A 24,943-nucleotide genomic window follows, 5' to 3' on the forward strand; every position below is an offset into this window, starting at 1 on the left:
ATATCATATTAACTGTTTTCGTTACTATATTTTATATTATCATGAATATTTCAACTTGCAAGTATGCTGATAATTTATGGGACTTAAATAACTATATAACTCAAAAGGAAAAATTATGTTATTGATTTCAAAATTTGTTCTTACAAGAGTATATATCAATGTATTGATTTAATTTAGTTTCAAATATTAAATAATTGTATTTTTTTGTTTAAGATTCAATTATTCTGATTAAAATGCCTAAAAAAATAATGACTGATGATAAACTAATACAAATGTCTAAAAGAAATAAGGTAATTATTGACAAACCATGATTAAATTAATATCTATAAATAGTTATTTTTGATAAAATATTTTGTTACAGAAAGCAAAAAAAATATTTGATCCATCTAATAATTATTTACCGAAAAAAAAAAATAAATGTTCACGGAGTAAAATAAAAAAATCCAGTTCTATAAAACAATGTAGTATAAAAGAAAAACAGAAAGCTTCATCCAAAAGTACTTTAGAAAATTATTCATCCGACCGTTCATCTAGAAAGAGCATTCCTGAAAGTGAAAATTCTCATTCAACATCAAATCTTCCAGTTGCACCTACTGAAGTAACACATTATTGTTATATGTGCGATGCCATTGGTGGCATAGACGATATAATTGTCTGTCCAACATGTTTTATTAAAGGTAAAAATACTTATAAAGTGATAGTCAAACAGCAAGATTAAAAAGAAATCATATTTAATTAATTTTATTGTTTTGAATGAAATTTAGAAAAATTAAATAATTTATTCATGAAATAAAAATTATCTTCTGAAAATTGTTTCAGTTTAACTCGTTTATTGTTTGAAAAGTGTCTAGCAATCACTCTTATTGTCACTATTAAGTTTTAGTTTTTTATTCCTTTGTATCATATTCTTGTGTTACTAATTTATAATTTATTATATATTGAAAAGTTCTTAAAAATAATATTTAAACATTTTAAGGTACAAACTCATATTAATTTATAATGAGTGGTTAGTAGACAGTAGCTCTCAGAGTGTAGTATTTTTGGGCTGCCACTATATTGTAGTCTGGTTTTTTTTTCATTATCTTGATTGCCACTCTTACAATTTTTGTTTTATACAATACATAATATTTAAAATTTTACTTAACGATATGATTTTTAATAACATAAGGGTACTCTGAACAAAGTTAAGTTACAATGTTAGCCTATAAACAAATTTGATCAAACAAATCCCTTAATAATTGTATTATTTATTATTTTATCCAATTTTCCTTGAATAAGTTAGATTAGTTAGTGTTATCTTACAGACATATCCTCTAACCATATCCTCAATAACCTAAATTATTCACTAATATATATTTCCGTGCGACTATTGGAATCTAAATAAAAAAAATGATTAGAATAATTAATTTGTATTTTACAGTTCATAAAGAATGTTTAATTATTACTGAGCCTATGTGGAAGTTTAAACTTGATTCATGTTCCTGGCTCTGTAAATTTTGTAGACCATTACACTGTGTCGAATGTCTTGAAAGTAAAATGGACTCAGTGAGTTAAAAAAATTATAATATTTATTAATTGGTAAAAAATAGTGATATTTTACTTTTTTTCAGAAATTTATAAGTTGCGTAACATGTAAAGTTGGCTTACATATTAGTTGCATTGATTTTTGTGGTACTGAACCTTTAGAAACTATAACTAATAACTTGTTCGTGTGTAAACCTTGTTTGACATTGGCTACAAACAGATTGCCAGAAGAAGAAGAAGAAGAAGAAGAAGATGATGAAGAAGAAGAAGAAGAAGAAGAAGAAGATGAAGAAAAAGAAGAAGAAGAAGAAAATGAAAGAGTTGTGGATGAAAGTGAAGAAAAGAAGTATAAAAAAAAAGTAAAGAAAGAAAGTGACGAAAAAATAGGTAATATTATTATTATTGATTTTTTATTGCTGTTTATAACTAATTATATATTTATTCAGATTTTTTTAATACATCATTGAATGAAATTAATTTGGAAGATAATGATAACAACAGTATTAATTCAGTTGAATCTGATAATTCATCTATAAACTATGAAAAAGAGTTTACTGAAGTTCCAAGTACAATTATTCCAGATGTAACTAGATGGGATAAATACCAAATATATGAATATTTATCAGATCGTGTACCTAATGAAGTACTTGCTAAATTAATAAAACATGTATGATATTATAAATTATATTATTTTAATGTAGATATAATCAGTGGTATTTTCAGCAATTACTGCTTTTTCCAGAACAGTAGTTTCTAATTTGAGTATGCCACTGAATGTAGTATTTACTTAGCTACTGTATATAGTACACGTTTTACGTACCATAAATTTATTCATTAATTGTGAATTTATATTTTTATTCTATTAATATCATATATTTCATTATTTTAGGAGATTGATGGTCGTGCTCTGCAATTACTTCGACGGGCAGATATAACATCACGTATGGGTTTAAAACTTGGACACGCCATGAAATTATACAAACAAGTACGAATTTTACAAACGCAAAGTACATATCATAAATGTTATTGGGAATAATTGAAGACCACGGAGCCAGTAGCGCCAAAGTTATAACTAATTAACAAATTTATCACAGATATGAAAATAAAATAAAAATAAATTTGATTATATGATTTCTCTATACTACAATTTAAAATAATAAATAAATTACTAAACAAAGCATTTATTTAGATGTCCAGTGCTTGTCTTTGATTGCTGTCTGTGAATTGTGTTAATCAATCAATTAACATTTATGATGGTAAAATATAATCTCTATATATACAAAAAAAGGTTCTGATAGTTACTAATACTATTTGAATTTTTAGCTTCATTGGTACCTATCTAAATTATGAATTTAAAATATAAATATAATCTATTATGTATTTTATTAAACCTTATTAAACAAAAAATTAATAATAGAATTAAAATCTATACTTTGAAGGTTAATAAGGTTTATAATTTCCAATTTAGCTCTTTGAAATTTTTAAATCACTCCTTCTGCTTATAAAGATACAGATAACTGGATATAAATAGTAATAATTATACACAGTAACTTGTGTTAAAATTAACAATTTTCTATTTTTTAATTTTTTTTATGGTAACAAAATATTTATGGCTGTAAATAAAATATACTAATATTCTATGATTGGAGACTACATTTATAAATAATTATATACATGATATATACAAAAATGAATTTTTTAATGTTTTAAATTTATTATTTAACTAAATTAATCTTGTTATCGTTGTTCTTGCATACATTTGTACATGATTATTATCAAATTTTAAACTTATACAATTTACTTACGCATACAATAATTAACCAATATAAACCTTTTGAAGTATGTAACATAGTATAATCGACAATACAAAGTAATTACCATAAAGGTATGTATTGTAAATAATAATATATTGAGTAGGGGGGAAAATTAACAAAGGATAATTGTTAAGTTGAAAAAATAACAGTTATTCGTGTTACATTTTAATAGTTCAATGCAATTATTTTTGACATAAACTTTTACTTACATATTTTTGTGTTTTTAGTTGTTTGTTTATTTAATTGTTGAAACAATTAAAAATCATTATACCGCAATATATTGTAAGTACCTTATAATGATGTATATAATACCACAGTCAACAGGTCACCTTGTCACCAAATAAATCATAGATACCTACAACTTACCTATGTTGTATGCTGGTATTACGAGGAGTCTTGCTTCTATATATTAATCAATTTAATTATGTTATAATTAGGGAACGGATTTATATGTAATAAAAATACATAAATATGTACATATGTATGTAAGTATAATTTATAAAATATGTACTAAAACCATCCAAATATGTAGGAAAAAAATTTAAAAAAAAAAAAAAAAATATAATTATTAAATTATCAAAATGATTTGTTGCATTGAATTATTACAATATATTTTAAATTATCAAATATTAAATGTCGCCTATTAGATCTGAAAATATTTTTAAAACGGCTAAATGATCGTTCCACATCAACCTACATCGGTTGATTTAAGCATGTTTGAAGGGCATATTATTAGAAGGCGATAATTCCAAATTTTTAGAAGGGTGTCTGCCACTAATTATGTCATTAATTGATTTAAAATCAATATGACCTGAAATTTTTTTCTGTAAAAACATGAATTTTCTTTTTTACTACTTCTCCTATTGGTCCGTTTACGAGTTTTCATTTTGCAATCGTTGATTCGACAATTTGCATACTTTTATTCAAGGACATATTTTTGTTTTTAATTTTATAATTGTATGTGCAATAAAACTAAAATTCACTGAGATGAAAATTAAATTTGTTTTCAATGTTTCATTTTGCATAATATTTTGAGCTTTTCTAATAGCGATAAAAGTTCTGGATCTAAATTTGAAATAATTTTTTATATTTTTGTATGAAGAAGACGTATGAATGATGAAATAATAAAATATGTTTAAAAATATTTAAAAATTAGTGAAATATGTAAAAATATGTAATTATACCAAAATATGTAAAAATATGTAAAATAAAAGTAGCATCATATTAATAGGAATGATTTAAATTATGAACATTTCTTATCAAATTTTAAATATCTTGTTTTAATAAAAATATGTATTTACATATAAATCCGTTCCCTAGTTATAATCAATGGCTTAATAGTAATAATTTAGAAAATCCATTTTTTACTAGCTAAAAAATAATAGGTTTCTTAAAAAAAAAATTTAATGTTAAAAATTGTAAAATATTTTTATAAATACGTGTTTATTAAAAACAAAAAGCATATGTAATGCTTGTATACAATACATTACATTACAATACATGTAATGGTTTGGCTGGTCGGTCGGAGGGGGTCGGGGAGAATAATCCGCGTTATTATAGACACTATTGAAACTGGGTTCACGACAATAATTTACTACAATATTTTAGGACAATAATTAACTTTTAAAGCCAACGTTAGTCGCCGTACACCGTCATCTACGAATTCGTGGATAAAAAAAATTGCAGAATCGAATTGGTTTATAAAATATTTATCATTAAATTAGGATAGAAATATTAAATAAAACATTAAGTAAAATTAATTTTCCAATAAAAGGGGTTTTTCTTGTTCGTTGTTGTATGGAGTTTATGTTAAATAATTTAAGTCTCCCTAGAATGTTTACTAATAGCCACTACTGAAGATTCCAACAACAGCAATAACGTAACCGGGTACTGGTATACCGATGAATTTATAAATTTGATATTTTTCCAGAAGTACCTATCTTTGTACAACGTACATGCACTTTTGAAGTCTACCCTTATTTTATATGTACGCTTAGACGAATTTTAAGTTTTTCCACTTCTTATTATGTAGAATTTATGGTTATGGATTTATACCTACCATGATAGATTACCGTATTTGAATTACGCGCCAATAGGTCGATAATATTTAAAAATTAGACTTTAAAAGTGGTAATATCAAAAGTAATCAGTGATTATTATAAGAAATAAAAATGTCTGAGAACAAACAAAGAACAATAGTTTGGGTTAGAGCCGGTTTCGACTGAAACCGACATTTATTATACATAAAAATCAATACCGACATTTTTATTTTCTCTGGCGGGAACCAAAACCAATAAAATCGTAATCTCCAGTACTTGATAGAGGTTATGAAAAGATAGAGGTTATGAAAAAATAGTTTGAAGTAATATAATAAAATATATCTGTTTGGTCGTGCATAAAATTAAAGTTACTAATCTATAGAATCGGTAAGATTCAATTTTTTTTTCATTTTCAAGGATTAATCAATTGTGTTATCAACTTTTTTTCGATCACACAAAACACGACGTGTACTATCAGTAATCAAGGTACATCACAGAGATACACGCACCGCTATATAATTACCAAGTAACTGTAAATTATTAAATTAATGTTTACGATTGTTGTACTAATTATTTTATAATATTAAACTTTAAATAGGTTATAGTGTACAATTATTAACTATTTTTTTTTATTTTTTTTTTTTTTTTATTGACACTTGTATTTAAACATTGTAAAAATTATTATTTCTCAGAAGACATGGAGTTAGAATCAATGGACAATATCATTCAACCAATTGAAACTTCAAAAGTTTCTGCACTCATAAACGCTGAACAAGACGATTTTTCTGAACTACCAATTAATCATACTATAGAGAGTGAACGTAATACTAAAGATGAAATTCCCCAACTAATAGATGAAAATGAAATAAATGAAGAACCTTATGAAAATATTGGGAATTGTTTTGTGATCAAAAAAATAATTAAACATGGAATTCCAGATATGTGTCCAGAAAGATATGATGATATTATAATTAATTTAGTTGGTCGTCAAGATGAAAAAGATTATATAATAGAAGACGAAAAAAAATTATTAATTACTCTTGGTGATTGTGAGGTAAGGTATTAATTTTTAATTAATATTAAAGATTTTTTAGTCTATCTTCATTTATTTCAGGTATTAGAAGGTGTTGATATAGCATTACACTTGATGAATGTAGGGGAAATAGCCGAATTAGAAATAGCATCACAATTGGGTTATTTGGATTTAGGTATAGAATCTATGGTTTCTAGTGGTGCTAAACTACGTTATACTGTTGAATTGATATCTATAAAACCTAAAATACTTCCTGAAAATCTTTCTCTCAATGAAAGGCTTAGAATTGGGTTTGTATATTTGTATCTTATAATTTAAATAAATTATTGCGTAATTATTATCTCTCTGAATGTGAATATAATATATATTATTTACATAATAATTTTCATTTGTGTTCCACATGAATAATTCATGTGGAGCTCAAATGAAAAATTCAAATAAAAACAATAAAATAAAACAATTATTGTATTATATATAATAAAATAGTTTTCACTTTTTAATTTTTTTTAGTTTATATTTAAATAAATAATTAATGAATTTATATAGGTATATTAAATTATTATTAAACTTAAAAAGATATTCTGATTTAAAATTTATTTAAGTATAATTTAACTAATTTAAAATTATTTTTAAACAACTTAATTTCCCAGGACACATATTATACCTATTATTTGTAATATTTTTTACCAATCTTAAATTACAGGTTTGTAATTATATTGAATATGAATTTACAATAGCTTAAATATTTAATTAAATTAACTGCATTCTTCTAATACTACGTTATTTGATTACATTTTTAATAATTTTATAATACTTGTATTGATCAGATTATTATATGTTATAGGCGAAAAAAAAAAGCTAGAGGTAACTGGTGGTACTCATGTAATGAATACAAAATGGCTTTAAATGTATATAGAAAAGCTCTTCAATATTTTGGTGGACCTGAAGACCAAGTATGATTATGATTTTATTAATTATAAAATATTTTATTTAAAATTATAATAAAGAAACATTCTCAATATATATTACTCTATAGAATTACAATTAAATTTAACTGAAATGGTTTTAACAAAATAAAAATAATTTCTTTGCTTCCTATTACTAAGTTCTATGAGTTTTACTCTCAAAAATAAATTTATATTTCTGTTATTATTTCAATAATCATAATTCCAACTATTTCATTTCAATTTATTCTAATGACAATAATAAATTATTTGTTTGTTTGTATATTTATATATAAATTAGTATATATTTTAGTATATTATTATTCATATGATTTTATTTTGATTAAGAGTTGATCATGTAAATTTTAAATTAATGTAATAACATTGTTTAAACTGTTTGGCTTGTTAATGGTTGGCACGTAACAAAACTTACAATTATTAACTATTATAATGTAAAGAAAATTTAAAGAAATAATAAATAATACATAAGCTAAGTAAAGAAATATGACAAAACAACAGTTTTTTAGAACTAAACCTCAAAAAAAAAAAAAAACAATTTTATGATTACTAATTCTTATTAGTGTCTTGATTGAAAATGTGAATTAATACATATGTGAACACAGTCCATGTAAACTTGAATAAAAAATTATGTGTATAGTTGAATTTAGTATACAAATGTAAAATTACACGTATAGGTACATGGAGTTTTAAATTATACATTTTTATATTTTTGAATGTTAATTTCATGTAAATACATGAAAGCTTGTACACGTGAAATAGGAAGTTCTAGTTCTTATTGTTATGAATTCTTGAATTTGTTTAGTACAGCTCTCTATATCTCCTTGTTATTTACATTGTTATAACTGTAATATCATATTTCCTTTCTTTACAGATTTTATTTATGACTTGTGTCATATTTTGTTTCATTAGTCATTAATTTTTAGCATACTTTTCAATTTGCTCTTCAATTTTTGTTCTAATCTTTACTGCTTTAATATAAATATTTTATTTTTTGAATCAAATATGTTGACCATAATTTCTGCTTTTTATTCTGTCTAGTTTCTCTTCATTTATGACTCTCGGATCATATAATATTATATATTTCACAAAATCACCACATCTCATAGACCTTAAGCTAATTTTTTTCTATTTCAGTTATTTGGATTTCGCAGCAAAACTATAAATATAAAAATTGCATTCATAAACTTAAAGAAATGTCTTCTTTAACCAGATTTGTAATATTAGTAATTAGTAAATTGTTCATATTTAGAAAAGCTTTTTTTGTGTTATCTTATTAATTACATCCATTTTGCTGTAACCATTCTAATTATTATTAATCTATATGCTTTATTATCTATAGCAGAGGTGGCAAACTTATGCCAGGTGTCCCAAAGGTGGCACATTGTCCAAATTATTATTGCACGCGCAAAAAATCGAAATTAAAAATTGCACAAAAAAAAATATATATATATATATACTATTTATATAATGTTAGTTATAAGAAATTCAAAGAAATAAATTGTATATTTTTTAAAAATGACAATATTTCTTATTCTTTCATATTATTCGTCAACTTCAATTGCTATGACCAATTTAATTAAATCGAAGGAAAGAAATAAAATGTTTTGACGATTGCTATTTGTGTTTCACTAAGAATGACTACAATTTAATAAAAATAATGTAATAAAACTGTAATTTTATTTTTATTCTTAGAAAATATAATTTTCTTTGTGCAAACGAATAATTTTCAAAACCATGATTGAAAAAAAAATGGTACTTGAACCGAAAAAGGTTTGCCACCCCTTATCTATAGTTATACTGAAATAAACCTGCTCTACTTTACTTTTCACTATGAATTTTCTTTTTTATTTGTTGCATTCCATAACTATTGCTAAACTTGTTGTGCATTCTTTGTAAAATAATTTTGAAATATTTTTGTGTATTATTTTTTTTGTAAACAAATCACTGTCATCAACACATTTAAGAGCATTATCAGTTTTTCCTATTCAAATGCTCTTTTTTATTCTTTGTTTTTTGATAACTTATTTAATATTTTATTTTAATAGCACATTAGGTGAACATTTTTAATCATGTTTTATATTTTTAATTTAATTTAGAACTAATGCATTTAAAAACTTTGTAAAATATGTTGATTATTTTTATTTTTAGGTCGTTCTTGATATTAGAAATAATGAAATTCTAATTGAACGTATCAAAGTATTTAATAAAATGGCACATGTATATATAAAAATGAATAATTTAAGTGTAGCACTGCTAGCACTGAACTATGTTCTTTATTTTGAGCCTATGAATGAAAAAGCAACTATCCGCAAAGGTAAAGTACTATTATTAAAAGGACAAATTATGGAAGCTGCTCTAGAACTTAAGAAAGCATTAGAAATAAACCCTAACAATGTGATAGTTCAAAATATTTTACGTAAAGTTGAATCAAAATTAGTGAAAGAAAGAAAATTGTTCAAAAATATGTTGGGACCAATAGTTAATAACAAATCGGTAAAATGCTACATTATTTAAATAATTATTAGGTACAGATATTGTTGGTCTAATTTGATAGGTCAGAGGTTTCCAACCTTTTTTGACTCACGGCACCCTTTATTATTTTCTAAAAATTTGAAGGCACCCTATAGCCTATGCCCTATACTCTATAGTTTATACTGAATACGCAATACTAATATATCATATATTTAAATTTATATTTTGTAACTTCAGTTTTATTTAGCATTAATAAACAATAAAGATAAGGTAAAGTCACATTTTATATACTATTTCAACATAAATAACTTTAAAAAAGTTCACATCAAATCGATAGCAATCGAACCAGTATGCAAATTAAAATAGTGTGAACATCTCAGTATTACTATGTAAAAATTATATGTGTTAATAATTAATTCATTAAATTATATTGTATGTACCTAATTAATTATACACAATAGATTTTATACTATAGACATAGAGTATAGTCTGTTTTATTACTCACAGTGCTATATTTTTCATGAAGGCATTTAAAAATAAATATATATTTCAAATATTTTTGTGGCACCCTAAATTTAATCTCGCGGCACCCTGTTTGGAAACCTCTGCGATAGATAGTAATTCCATTATTTATCATTTTGAGTTTATATGCTTTTAAGATATAGAGAGGAAATTGAGTTGGTTTATTTAATTGAATCTTTAAATCATCACTTTATCCTCCATATTATTGATATATTAAAATGTCATATTTCCTCAATGTATGACAATTTGATCTTAAAATAATATCTCCATGACTCCTTGTAATTTACATTTTTCAATCAACAATCTTTGTGAATTAGGCCAATAATGTCTTAAAAATATAAATTATAATTTTTTTATAACAACAATAATTATTAGATATTTATTATATTCTTTACTTTTATTTTTATTAAGACAATTGAAGAGTTATTATTTATTATACATTTACTACTTATCTATTTTGTTTTAGAACACATTTATAATCAGTGGACTTATTGCTGGCTTAGCAGTAATCTGTGGATACTGTTACTTTAAAAACAACTTTCCGTTTACCAAATTAAATACATAGCTTTTGTAATGTCAAAGTCTTACATTCAGCAAACAAATATAAACTGCTCACTGTGAATCCGTTCAATTTTAATTTTTAATGATATTTTTTAAGAAAAAATAATAATGGTTAACAATGTTTTTAATAAAAGTATTTTTTTTTTATTATAGATATTAGTTTTCATTCTTACCTTTGTTTAATTTATTTTGATTACTACGGTTTTTTAAATATTTAGTAAATAAATAATTTATGAATATCTAATTTTGTTAAATTTATCTATTCTTATTTATAAACAAATTCATTTTATATATTGGATTAATTTAATAATAACACATTTAATGCTGTGGGTAAAACATTCAAAATCAACAATTTTGAAAACATAATAGTTCTATACTGTTTGAACCTTAAATTGTGCATATGTAAGTTAAATTAGGTTTCAACGCCCCCAATATTTGGGCTTTAATTATAGAACATATGCAGGATTGAAGGTATACATTTTTTGTGAAATTCGGTAATATTTCAAACTGGTTATATTCAATATTATTTTCAGTTATACATTTTTGTGAATCAACTTTTCACCAATTGTTTTTTAGGTAGATACCCATATAAAATATGATATTTTATCTATTACTGCAATAGCCGGTTCCTCAATATTAATAAAATAGTTAAATAAAATAGTAAAACGGTTAGTCGGTGAAATGGTTTGTATTATTGTGGAATACTAATTTAGATCTTAGAATAAATTCATAACGAGTACACACAGCATGGAATACGGAAAATCATTGTCCTTTGCAAGTTGAAACTTTAATCCCTTTTTTTAGTTGGTAAAAGACGAAAAAAAAAAATGAAAATATATTTAAATCTCAAAATCTAAAAAATTTGTATTTTAAGAGTGTACAAGAACTCACTTCTCTCGTACCTCGTTCGTTGGTTTGAAAATTCCGTACCCGTATAAGAATAATCGTACGCATGGAAACACTGATAATCGAGGTTACTTCCCCACGCAAGGGTACCGCCCTTACTACCTAACTTAACAGCACCGTTCCACGTGTCGCGTTCGTAGACATCTTACGAGTTACGTGAAAAAAAAACTCAAGTCGCTGGACCGATCTGCGTCGACCCACCGTAACGTCTCTTTTCACCACCAACGAAGTCTAGTCGCAGAAATAGTATTATGTTCAATTCGGGTTAGTAAAAATTTTATTATTACAAAATCACCCAACAGATAAATCGTCCGAGGTCCACACTATGGATAACTTCAAGTTGGGTCCTAAATTTCAAAAATAGTATGAATTGGGTCCGAACGTATTTTATTGAGTACATGAGTTGGATCCAGCCTATTAGCGTAACCCAGAAGATACCACGTAAAGGTTGGCTAGAAAATCTTCCAAAAAATTTAGTTTTTTATATAAAGGTAACGGTCTGATGTAAACATTATTAAAATATTAAAATTATTATTCGATTAGAATTTTTTTTTGTATGAAAAATTATTATTGAATTGGCTTGATTTTGGATGAAATTTTAGTTTATTTTTACTTTTATCACTAATAGTTTATTTATAATTATATAGATAATTATGTATTGTATTATATATTATATATAATTATACATTGCGAAAGAAAACACATCTTTCACTAGGAAAACTTGATTTGGGTAATTAAGATAACAACAAGATAAAATCAACCGTGGACCCAATTCACGTATTATCAAATGTGACCATGGATCCAATTCGATTAAATGGGAAATTCCGAGGTGAAAATATATTATTAACGCGAATCGCTATTATATCCACAGATGAGCCAATACAATTTAAACGTCTTCAATTTCCAATTAGATCGACATTTGAAATTACTATCAATAAGTCTCAAAGCCAAACGATTTCTGTCTGCGGCTTAGATTTCAATTTTGACATGTTTTTCACACGGACAATTATACGTGACGTGCTCTCACTCAAACCATCCAGTTTTTTTGTGTTGGTGAAAGATGGGATAACAAAAAATATTGTACACTCTGTTGTATTAAGGGATTGATATTGTTTTTATACTAATATTGTCATGATTAGCAATATATATAATTTTAAAGGATCAATTTTAATAAATTATTAAAAAAATAAATGTTTGATGTTATTTCATTTTTATATTTCATCACCGGGGAATATTTTCTAAATTTAGCTCAAAGTGAATACTAGAAAGAAAATTGGAAATAGCAGTGTAATTACATTTATTAAAACTAAATTTGCAGGTTTTTGGATTGATTTATGACATAGGTACAAAAAAATTTAAATTAGACTCAAAAGGAGGGTGGGTAAGTCAGCCTTTGGGACAAGAGAATCTCCAGGACAGATTGATGCAACATCACCGTTTTTAAACAAACAATCAAGAAGTCTACCATTAATATTACTTACATTACGTACATTACTAACTTGGTTTAACTTTAAAATATTTAAGTAGCAATTAAATATAGTTGAAGCAATTAAATTATTTTGACTTAAGGTATCCTTTGTCGTGTCACACGTACTTAGATAACAATAATACCATATCACCCGGCATTGCATATTGATATGCATGAGTATATAATGATACATATAATAAATGAACTCTTAAAAATATTAAACCACATCTATCAAATGCCATACACCATACAAAGTTCAAGCAAGGAAATAAATAAATGATTATTGATTGTTAACCACATTTACATTTCACACAAATGTGATCTAACGAGGAAACATTATATAAATAATCACATATGTGAGATACATTAAACTACACGCATTATCATATTTTACACACACATTATTACCACACTTGCGTCAATCAGAAGATTAACTATTTTTATTATCGTTTTTCATATACACACATACACACTTGCATCCATTGGATATAAAAGGGACCCGAAAACTAGGGCAAATCAAACGAGTTCTTGCTATGCGACACTGAGCACCTTCACGCTAGTGATGTCACGGTTTGGACTTCGAAATTATTTTAATAGTTTTATTTATTTATTTAAACTATTGAAAATATTATATTTTCAGTAGTTTAAATATTTGGACTTAGAATTTTAACACCTAATTTTAATTTATTGTACTTATAATAATTTTAACAGTTTAATAAACCAACTAATCATAAAGAGTATTAATTTTTTCATCATTATACCTACATCCAAGTGTTGAATAGACTGAACGAATAACTGAAATACGATCAAACAGTTGGCACGGAACACCTTAAACCAATCAAATGTATTTAGATTAAAATCACCAGCTATAAAAAAATAACTATCGACAAATTTTAAAGCTATAGACTCAATTTGATCACAATACTCAGAGTAACTATCAATGGACAAAGAAAGAGGTATATAAATACACCCTATAATGGGAGAAATGTTTTTTGACAAACTAAGCTTAAGAATGAGTTTTTCAATTTTATTAATGAAATTTATATGAATTTGTTCACATACTATTTGTTTTTTTACGGCAATTAAAACACCTCCTCTATGCTGTCGGTCGTTTCGAAATAAATTATAAGGAGCACAACCAAGTTCAACATCAAATACATTGTCATTTAAACATGATTCAGTAATAAATATTATATCATTTTGAACATTTTGAAAAAAAATATTTATCGAAAAAAATTATTCGTCTGATTAATGGAACCACGATCATTTGAAACAATTGAAGGTACACCTTTAATATATTTTATTGTTCAATCCTTTTCACCATTAGAGATACGTGTATTTAATTCATCGCGAAGTTTGTTCATAGAAGTTCTTTGATAGGGTGTACGGTCAGAGCTGATAAAAATGTCTGATGTAGGCTGGTTCTGTTGTAATTTTTTCTTATTTCTCAAGATATCAAATGCGTCACGAGGAGAGGATAACACTATATTAATGGGACGAGGCTTTGTATTAGGTTGGTAGTGTTTACCAAATCTTATCAACTTTAGTGGCTTAATTGTCGACTCTGTAATAATAAATTCAATAACATTAGACACTGCTGATTTTATCAGCCGTAATGAGTGCAGTTGATTCTAGAGTATTATAGATTATTAGATTTGAAGCTCTCTGATACGATAATTTAATTAATTTATAATAAAATCTTCTGAAATCGGTTTATTGGCACTTTTAGATACTTTTTAGATACTTTTAGTTCCTTTACATCAGCTAACAATCGATTTACCAACTGCTTTAATTCTGAAATATCGCGTAAACCTTTTTCGCATGACGGACAAAAGTCTTTCAAAGTGCGATTTTTTTAAAGATAAACATTTTTTCTCACCAGCAGTAAGTTCAGAGAATTTATTATGTGCTTGAAAGTCACAAGAATCGCATTTAACTGGAACATTCAGGTCAGCAAAATTTTGATTGCAGACAAAGCACGTGCAAGCCATGATTTTTCTATTAATGTAATTGTAAATAATAACTATATAACTTTTAATATCAGTATCTTAGATAAGATTAAAGTGGAAAAATAAACGGACACATCACTCTTCAACTGCACAACACAAACCGATGTATAATATACTAAACCTATAATTGTATCATAATCTACATCTTAATACATACCATGTAAATATTTATATTACCCAATGGCCCTGATGCCGAGAGTTTATCTTTATAATAAAAAAATTAAAAAAATTTCCATGTAATATTTTATGTCACGGATACATTGGTTAGCATCAAATTACTCTTAATCTATTGTAATTAAACATATTTCATTTGTTAGCTAATTTCCTATAAAAAAAATAAATAAAACGAAAATATATTTTTAAGATGTTTTACTGTTGTTATTTATGTTTTATGTATTATTAACAACTTTTTGATAAATATAATATTCTAATTTACCTGTTACGAGAGATTATACAAATTAAAACATTATTCAATATAATTTAAAATATTAGTGTACAATAAAACTAAACCAAGATAAATAAATAAAATAAGAAAATTCAATAAAAGTTTGTACTAGTGATTTTTGAGTAACTAATTTCAAAATAGTAACTTTGTTATATTTAAATATTTTTTTATTTTAATTTTTATTTTTTTTTCGTCAAAAACAATAAATAATAAATTATTAAAAGATGCGAGATTAAAATCAATGAGATTATTTATCAGTGATAAATTATCACAGTCATATTCAAAATTATAGTACAGTAAAACTTCGATTGTCCGGGGTATAGTGGGGAAGGGTAACACGGATAAATGAAAAACACGATTAATCGGGACTTTTTACTATATGAATTATGGAAAAATGTATAATGTTGAATGAATATTAAGTGTGTACAATGTTGTTTTCTCAATGACTATTTTCGAAACGCCTATAAAAAATGTTAAAAACACACTACATAGTCAGTGCCTTAAAAAGTGTAAGTGATGCATAGCACTGGAGCCCGCAGGGTCAAAGGGCACATAGTAGAAAGCCGTCAATGTTTTTTTTTTAATTTGATTTAATTTGGTTCATAATTATTGTATTATTATCTTGTATTTAATTTTATATATATACTTTTATATTTTATTGTAAATCATATTTATAAAATAAATTATCATATATTCATATTATATATTTTATTTATCTTTGTACCTAGTTTATTTTATAAGTTTTTTTATTAATAAAATCTACCCAATATACAATTGTAATCTTGTACGAGTGATCTCGTATACCTACTAAGTTGAAACTTTACACAAGAATCGTTTCAGCGAGAAAATTATCTATCGGTTCTTTAAGATTCAACACATCCTCAAATACTATCCGATATAAGGAGTAAAAAATTCCCATAGCCTGAAGTCAGTCGGACTTTTTTATGTATTTAAAGAAAGAGGGCCCCATGCACATTTGTCTGCACCTGGGTCTTTGACACTCTAGTTACGGCACTGTACATAGTATAGAACAAATTCGACAGAATTGAAAATCCTATATGTATTAGTTATATAACGTGATGAATATGATTGTTGAAGAACCTCTATTAGTCTCTATTAATCTTAAAGGACCATTCGACTTAAACATTTTTCTTAATTTTAAATTATAATACATACTATGACGAAAAAAATGATACCACTAAAATTCGTTTGTGACTGTCCGTTCGCTAGTTACGCGATTGCGCGTGCATTGCACGTGACGTCACGGATTTGTTCGTCGTGGCGGCGGCCATATACAATACACTGCAATATTTATCCGTTTTTGGTTTAACGTAAAGTAACTGCTAATAAATATATATTTTTTCGAATAATCTAACCAAATGCAGGGCCGTGGAGAGAAATCAAGAGCCCCAGGGATAAATTAATCCAAGCCCTTTTCACACGAGGTAGTTTAAGTATCTACGTCCGATATGGTTGTACTTAATGTCTAGGGGGGGGGGTTCAGCCCCCATAGCTCCCCCTTGTATCCGTTCCTGCATTCGAGAATTTATGTGAAAAAATATGAAACTGTATTAAACGGGATTATGAAACACTCGTATTTAGTATAAAAATTGATTGGTCCAATACGTCCCAATCAGTTTCACTACAGTCGGCGGTTTAAACAGAAAGAAAAGGTATAATAATAATTGACCATAGTATCTAATGAAATATTGAATGTTATCGTGTTGTCATCAGACATCAATTAGATGCCATCGTATTTTCTAGAGTAAATGCTATACAATATTGCTTAAAATAACTTTTTATATTAAACAGTGCTTCTATTGCCGATGAAATTATCAAGCAATAAATGATAAATATCTAACCACCACGAATGTAGATGGTAAAAACATACTATCTATAGTCATGCTAACTACCAAAAAGTCATTGCTTTATTTAGATTTGTTGGGGGGCAACGATGAGGTCTATGGGGGAAATTCCCTCTCTCTCTCCCCCCTCCCGCCGTGGCTGGTATCGATGTATTATGAAATATTTATATCGATACATTGACACGGATGAAACAAAACCATATACCATAAAAGGTTGGAAAATGTTATCCAGCCACTTGAAATTCAAAATCAAGCAAGCAAATAATTTGTTATAATTATTAATTATTGTACTCGTAGAACATTAGTTTGATTTGTTTAAGAGAATTTAATGAAATCATGGGAAACATTTGAAAAATATGGAGACAGAATATATTTTTTAATGAAAACGTTATAAAGTCGACATGAAAAATTTAGAAAGTATATTTTACGTATCTATTGTTCAAACAGAGTTGCATTGACAAATGTGTAAATAACCGTTGGTGGCCGGGTTCGAACTATGCGGTTCAACGCGGCCACATTGTCTTGGCCACAACGCCCCAGCATACTACTGTTGCACTACGTGCAGCAGGGTAGCCCGAGTCGGTGTTGTTAACAAATAGTATACTCGTACGTTTAAAATTGTAAACGCAGCGAACGAGTGATTTGTTTTCGATCATTATTTAAAAATATTTACTTTTTTTTTTTTTTTAAATACATTTTATACTGTTTTAATTGATTTCTGAAAAAAATTATAGCGTACCGTTAATGCTTACATAACGTTGCACCCACTGAACCACTGTTGTAACCCTTGACAAACATCATTGAAATGTCGCGTTATATGTTATCAACAACCACCTTTTATTGTTTTCGTATTGATAGTATTTTATGTTACCGCGTGTTTTGATCAACCGGTGTAGCATTTGAATCGATTACATTTTTCGAACCGTTTGATTTTTTCGTTCGTGGCGTAAGCAAGTTTTATTTTGTTTTACAGTAGTCCAACGTTTGCCAAAAAATAATAATTTAATTTTCGGTTCATAACTAAGCGGTATCTACTCGCACAACAATGCATTTTAAATATGTTTTGTCACTTTTAACTGTTTGTGCTTCAACATCCGGTAAGACTATTATTATTAAGACTTGTTAATTATTTCATTGAACATAATAGATTGGTAAAACGTAAAAATGTACTACAGCTGACTGTACGAATGACAAGTCACCCACTTGCAACAAAAAAGACTATCCATTTAAAGAGGATGAATATTCAACAGAGGAAAACATCCCTCGAAAGATCGACTTATCTGAAGTCCATTTTATAAGTGATGCTTTACAATTGCATTTGGTAAGGATTTTTGTGTTTTATAATTACAAGTAGACTTATATGTGTACGATACTTTGATTTTCAGGTTGAGCCTAAAATAATTTGTGCCTCCAATGTCCTCAACTATTAAAATGTTAAGTGTATAAAAGTAAAAACTTACATACATTATATGCGCACATAAATTAAATATATTAATTGTAATATAATATTTGGTTATATAATGAAATTTATAATATAAACTATTTCATATTATAATAAACCTTATACTACGATAAAAACTTATTTATAATTATAATATATGGTATAACCTATGTTAAAACAAAATTTTTAATTTAACTAGGCTCAACCATGTGTAGCATGTGTATGTTTCCTATATTATGAATGTTATAATATGAATTCTTACAATTTTAACTATAGAACAATTTGGAAGAACTTTACCATTACTTACCACCTGCAGAAGCATATTTTTTTACAAGATGGGGTAATACAAATAAAAAAACCAGGTTTTCTGTCACTTATACATCGAATTTTTAAAACCGACCCTTTATTTAGTTATAATGATGAATTACAAGGCAATGGTACAAAACGCAGGACAGTAAAATGTAAACATTTATTGCGTTCAAATTCAATAATCAATAATGCTGTTGAGGTAATATATTTATATAACTTGAAATTGATTCTTGTTCAAAATTAAATAATTATCTATTGTTAATTTTTTATAATTTAGTATTAAATTGAAAAGTGAAAATTTTTTTATTTTAGTGTTTTGGTAAATTGTGTTGGAATAAACATATGTATTATATGTAGTTCTACAACATTAATATATATATATAGTTGGTAAATTATCAACAAATAATGGCAATTTTAAAATAATTCTTATACAAATATTATAGTTTTTGATTTTAATATAAAATTTCCTAGTATTGAAACCTTCCACTTAATGCAGGTTTAAAATTATTTCAATTCAAAGCACATTTTTAAAATTAATTAATATTTTATGTTAAACAAATTTATCTTATATAATTGTTTAATTAGTTTATACTTAATACATTGTTATGTATTTTATAGATTGTTAATTCAACAAGACTACAAAATATTTTAAAATCTGATTCCAACGTAACTAGTGATGATACTCTTGGAGTGTGTGTAGTAGTATACTTTTATAGTAATGAGTGTCCATTCAGCTTAATAGCTGCACCTCATTTCAAATTATTTGCTCATTTATTTCCTCAAATTAAAATGATTGGCATTAATTCCATAAATAACCAATGGTATATTATTTATTACAAATATTTATAACCATGTAAAATTGAAAATATTAAACATTCATTTATTTTATTAGGATAAATAACATGTACAATATAATTGGAATACCAACAGTAATTCTCTTTCACAATGGTAACCCTATTGCCAAAAATGAATACGCTGAAAATACATTTTATGAGCTGAGCAAATTCATAATTCTTCATACAGGTATTTATAGTTATTGAAAATAATTTTTTACGCAGTACTTACCTACTAACAGTTATATATATATATTATATAGATAATAAATGTTACAAAATTCAATAACTTTAGTAATTGTTCTAATTTATTTTCAATAATTATTCATTTAATTTGAATAAACTTACATTATATTCTATAGTTATTTATTTAAATAATTTAAGAAATAAACTGATTTAAATACATAATACTTAAATAAATTCATATTATCCATTTTTATATACTTTTAATTAAAGAATATCAACAAATGTTTTTAATTTATAAAATCTTAAAATCATGCACTTAATAAATAGAATAAATCAAATTATTTTTTTTTTCAACGCATAAACCATCACATTATGTTTAACTTCATATGTTTGTCTATTAAAGAAAATAATTATAATATATTTTTTATAGATCTGAATCCAGTCGACATAAAGAAAATCTATTTAATGGAATTAATAAATGCTGTAAACCGTGTCACTCCAAGAGCTTTAAAACCAGACTATACTCTATGGTTGGCATGGTTTGTAATTATATTCTGGATAGTATATTATGCTATAACTAAAGATTTATGGACAAAATATGTCAACAAAATTCAAAATATTTTGTTTGGCAATGAAGAAAATGAACAATGATTTAAGTTGTTATGTATTATTTTTTGTACAAACTCATATTCTTAATTATTATTATTATTATTATTTTTATTATTATAATGTTAGATAAAATAAAATGTATTTATTATAATATAAACTTAATAAATTTAGTTTTAAGTAAATAATTTATGTTATGATGAGATATTTTAAATTTAACTAATTGTAAATAAGTTTTTTATAATTTTCTTAGGACTTTAAAGTAAAAATAAATCAATTATGCAAAATATAATCTATATATATATATATATATATATATATATACACACTTTATATTTATTAATTATATAACTTAATTTTAAGTTACAATTTAAAATATAATCATGGCCAACATTCTGTTATTTTTCATTAATGCAGCGTACCTAAATTAGTGCTAAATAAATTGCTTCACATTTTAAATTACCTATTAAATGAAAAAAAATTTAATTATATACTTGAACTTGGTAAGCCATTTTATTTTAAAAGTCATAACTATGTTTTTTTTTTTTTTTTTATAAAAATGAATTAAAAAATGTATTTCATATTAATATTTATTTTATATTATTTCATAATTTAATATTATATTTTATTTTTTTGTGATGACAAAAAAAAATATTATATATTTTGTGCAATTTTCATCTTTAATTACAATCCACGTACATATTACAGTAATTATATTTCAAATTATAACTTTCACCTTATATTATTTAACTTGTAAACTTTATGTAATTAAAAAAAGCAGAAAGGATTTCAACTAATGTTCGATTAACAACCTACCTATTTTATTAAAAAAAATGTTTATTTTATTTATTTATTTTTTTTTTTAAAAAAAATCCCGATGGCCAAAAGAATAGGTTTAAATATGATATTTCCCAAAAATAATGTAAGTAAAATGATTGCTTTTATTTAGTAATTAAATCCCAATTTTGTAACCATGTAACCATAGTCTATACCAGAGGCGGCCAAACTTTTTTTGGCTACGATCTACTAAAAATATACTTCACCTTTGAAGATCGACTTTATTGGAAAACATTTTTATAAACCAGAATAAAAGATAAAAACTATACAGATAAAACTCATCGACAATTTGTTCATAACCACCACGATTAATTTTCGTGCACGTAGTTTAAAAATAAATTCTAACTTGATCGACTCTGAAATCTTCCGCGATCGACCGTTTGGCCGCCCCTGGTCTATACTGATATATCATAATTTTCATATTACAATACAAATTTAACATAAATTATTATTCATCATTAAAATCAATATTTTATTTTTATTTTTTTAATATGTTATTGTGATTAAAATATGAATTTAAAAAAAAAAATGTATATTGTATATTTGTAAGTACATATTTGTAATTGTTAAGTGTTTAAGTAATAAACATAAATTGTAAGATGAAATTATTATCTAGTTCAAATTTTAATTAAAAATGAACATAGTTATCTGATTTATTATTAAATCATTACATAAATGATCTTATAAATAATTTATTTAATATTTTGAATTTAAATATGACTACATTAAAAGTTAAAAGATTGGTAAGATTGGTAATTTTTTCCTGTGTGAATGTTAATAAATTTTGAATATTTTGAAATTCATTAAAATCACAAAAATAAAATTATATTTTGATAAAATATAAAAAATATAACCGTAAATAGTTTAGTAAATGCGGAAATTTATAAAATTTTCATTTTATTTACATTATAAACTATGATTTTCACAACAGCTATAAACAATATTTACAAAAGTTATTCACAGTTTTTATATTTTTTAATTAGAATTACAATAATATTATTTAATTAGGTATATTATTGTTTAATATGAAAATTAATTTGTTATGGTTTCTGACAATTCTAACAAATAATATTTTTGATCTCATAATTTCATTAAAAGAATGTTAATACTCTAAATGTTTCGATTAGTAATATATTAAATCTAATAGTAACAAATCATTTGTCGCTCAGAAAAATACTGTAGCAATAGAAAATGTTTGTAGAAATTATGACATTGGTGTTTTTAGAAGTATGGAAACAATACTATTCTTAACTGACTGACGAGATGACTATGAATTATGCGTTTGATTTATATTAATTAAATAGTTTAACATTTATGTTAGTGTCTTGAGTGTAGACTTTGTATTGTACACTGTATTGTCATTGTATGTACATATTTATTTTATGTTCATTACAAAGTCTAAATATTTATGGTTTTATATGGATCCAATTTTGGCTATATTTAATAATATTATGCTTATTATTAAATATTAATCTAAGGTATTTCATTATAAAATGTATAAATAAACTTTTTACATACATAAATTAACTTGTAAAAATGTATTAAAACAATGTTTAACATAAAATTATTTTTATTTTCAACTGCTGAATTGGTGTATTTTGGCATTTAAGAACAATCATTATATCTAATGAACATAATGTAAGAAATTTCATAAATTCCGTACTGCTTGTTTAGTAATACATTCAATTTAATCACTATGCAAAAAATGTTATAGGTACTTGTATATTTATTCGCGCAGGAACTTCCATACCGGTATATTTGTGTTAGTATCAGAACTTTAATTTAGATACCTACCTGCTAACTTGCTACATTCCGCATAGGACATTATTAGGCCCAATTAAAAAAACTATATTAATTCTCACATCTGCGTTATAGTTTGTTATTGTCGCCCTAACGTATTCTTGAAAAAATTACATTAATTTAGTCGGGTTCGACTTGTTTAGTAATAACTTCAGATCCACCTATTTGTCTTATTATAGATAATACGCATAACCATGCTTAAATGTCCACTCACACCGAGGCATACTTACATAAGTTATGCCACCCCTTACTTGTAAATACTAGATCAAATATTTTTTTACACAAGCAATACTAAAATAGACTTAATTATATAGAGTTCATTATATTTATTTATGTAAAGTTTACAATTTATCAGATCAATACATTTGTAAACAAGTTAGCCACTACCAATTTAAATAAATCAAAACAATTCATAGAGTCTTATTTTTTACTATACACAATTTGATATGAGTAAGATACTAACCTAACCTAGCATAGGCGCAAATTAGGGAATTTCAATACGGGGAGCTTTAGCCCTACCATTTTTAAAGTTGAAGCTTTGTCCCAATGCATTTAAATGATCCAAAATAATCATTAAATTATTATTATTAGTTGTAATCACTAAGAGGTGTAATTTTGCAAGTTAAAAATTTAATGAAATAAAAAAAAGTCACAATTATTTAAAAAAATTAATTTATACGATATAAAATGATTGTTGACACACGATATTATCTTATTTTGTATTATTTTTGTATTTATATATAATTGGTAATGTGTGTTTGCTCGGTCTTGATAAAGAAGTAATGCGGGATGATCCCGATAACACATTATTATTATTATTATATTACCTATAATAATTATTATGTATGACTTGTATGACTTAGTATGACTTGAGTCAGTCACGTACGATCGATGTAATCAGCATCGTCTTGTGCGGAATCGTAATAAAGTATATTTTGCGAAAATAATTTGATTTAAATTTTCTTTAAAACTATTTACTCCTATCCGAGAACCAAAAATTTATAATCAAACGTTACAGTCCACAACATGGTTCTTCAGCGACGGATAGAGAGTAATTTAGAGTAATTTAAAGTAAAAAGGCTTAAATAGTGCGAAGCCACGTGTACGCGAACTCAAAAGAGTTGGATTTTGGCTGATTGGAGCAAAGAGCGTGCACCGTCATCAATTCCAAAATAACGAGGTAAGAGATTTTCAATTTCCTTAATAGTTAATACCCACTGGCAATTAACATGTTATCGTGGCTAAAATTCATTATATTTGGGCTTTACCCGGGGAGGTAGTATAGACCAGTGTTTCCCAACTTCTTTT

General features: G+C 25.5%; 3 protein-coding genes across 3 annotated transcripts; all 3 read left to right on the plus strand.

The window, feature by feature from the left end:
• The first annotated feature begins 417 nt into the window (after positions 1 to 417).
• LOC112691165 (NAD-dependent protein deacetylase HST1-like) lies at positions 418 to 2,197 on the plus strand. The gene is made up of 4 exons (XM_025565315.1): positions 418 to 677; positions 1,421 to 1,545; positions 1,611 to 1,911; positions 2,010 to 2,197. Exons 1-4 carry the CDS (start codon positions 617 to 619, stop codon positions 2,195 to 2,197), a joined length of 675 nt encoding a protein of 224 aa, XP_025421100.1. The 5' UTR covers positions 418 to 616.
• Positions 2,198 to 2,438: 241 nt separating this feature from the next.
• Positions 2,439 to 11,035, plus strand: LOC112691164 (peptidyl-prolyl cis-trans isomerase FKBP8-like). The gene is made up of 7 exons (XM_025565313.1): positions 2,439 to 2,509; positions 5,795 to 5,863; positions 6,070 to 6,431; positions 6,492 to 6,700; positions 7,255 to 7,363; positions 9,524 to 9,868; positions 10,836 to 11,035. The coding sequence occupies exons 3-7, from the start codon at positions 6,075 to 6,077 to the stop codon at positions 10,932 to 10,934; spliced, it is 1,119 nt and encodes a 372-aa protein (XP_025421098.1). The 5' UTR covers positions 2,439 to 2,509; positions 5,795 to 5,863; positions 6,070 to 6,074; the 3' UTR covers positions 10,935 to 11,035.
• Positions 11,036 to 18,519: 7,484 nt separating this feature from the next.
• Positions 18,520 to 21,043, plus strand: LOC112691181 (thioredoxin domain-containing protein 15-like). The gene is made up of 7 exons (XM_025565336.1): positions 18,520 to 18,720; positions 18,799 to 18,944; positions 19,341 to 19,404; positions 19,476 to 19,572; positions 19,992 to 20,194; positions 20,266 to 20,396; positions 20,823 to 21,043. Exons 3-7 carry the CDS (start codon positions 19,400 to 19,402, stop codon positions 21,041 to 21,043), a joined length of 657 nt encoding a protein of 218 aa, XP_025421121.1. The 5' UTR covers positions 18,520 to 18,720; positions 18,799 to 18,944; positions 19,341 to 19,399.
• Positions 21,044 to 24,943: the final 3,900 nt, after the last annotated feature.

Source organism: Sipha flava, unplaced genomic scaffold (genome assembly GCF_003268045.1).
Source record: "Sipha flava isolate LNK unplaced genomic scaffold, YSA_version1 572_pilon_pilon, whole genome shotgun sequence".
In the NCBI taxonomy this organism is placed as follows: domain Eukaryota; kingdom Metazoa; phylum Arthropoda; class Insecta; order Hemiptera; family Aphididae; genus Sipha; species Sipha flava.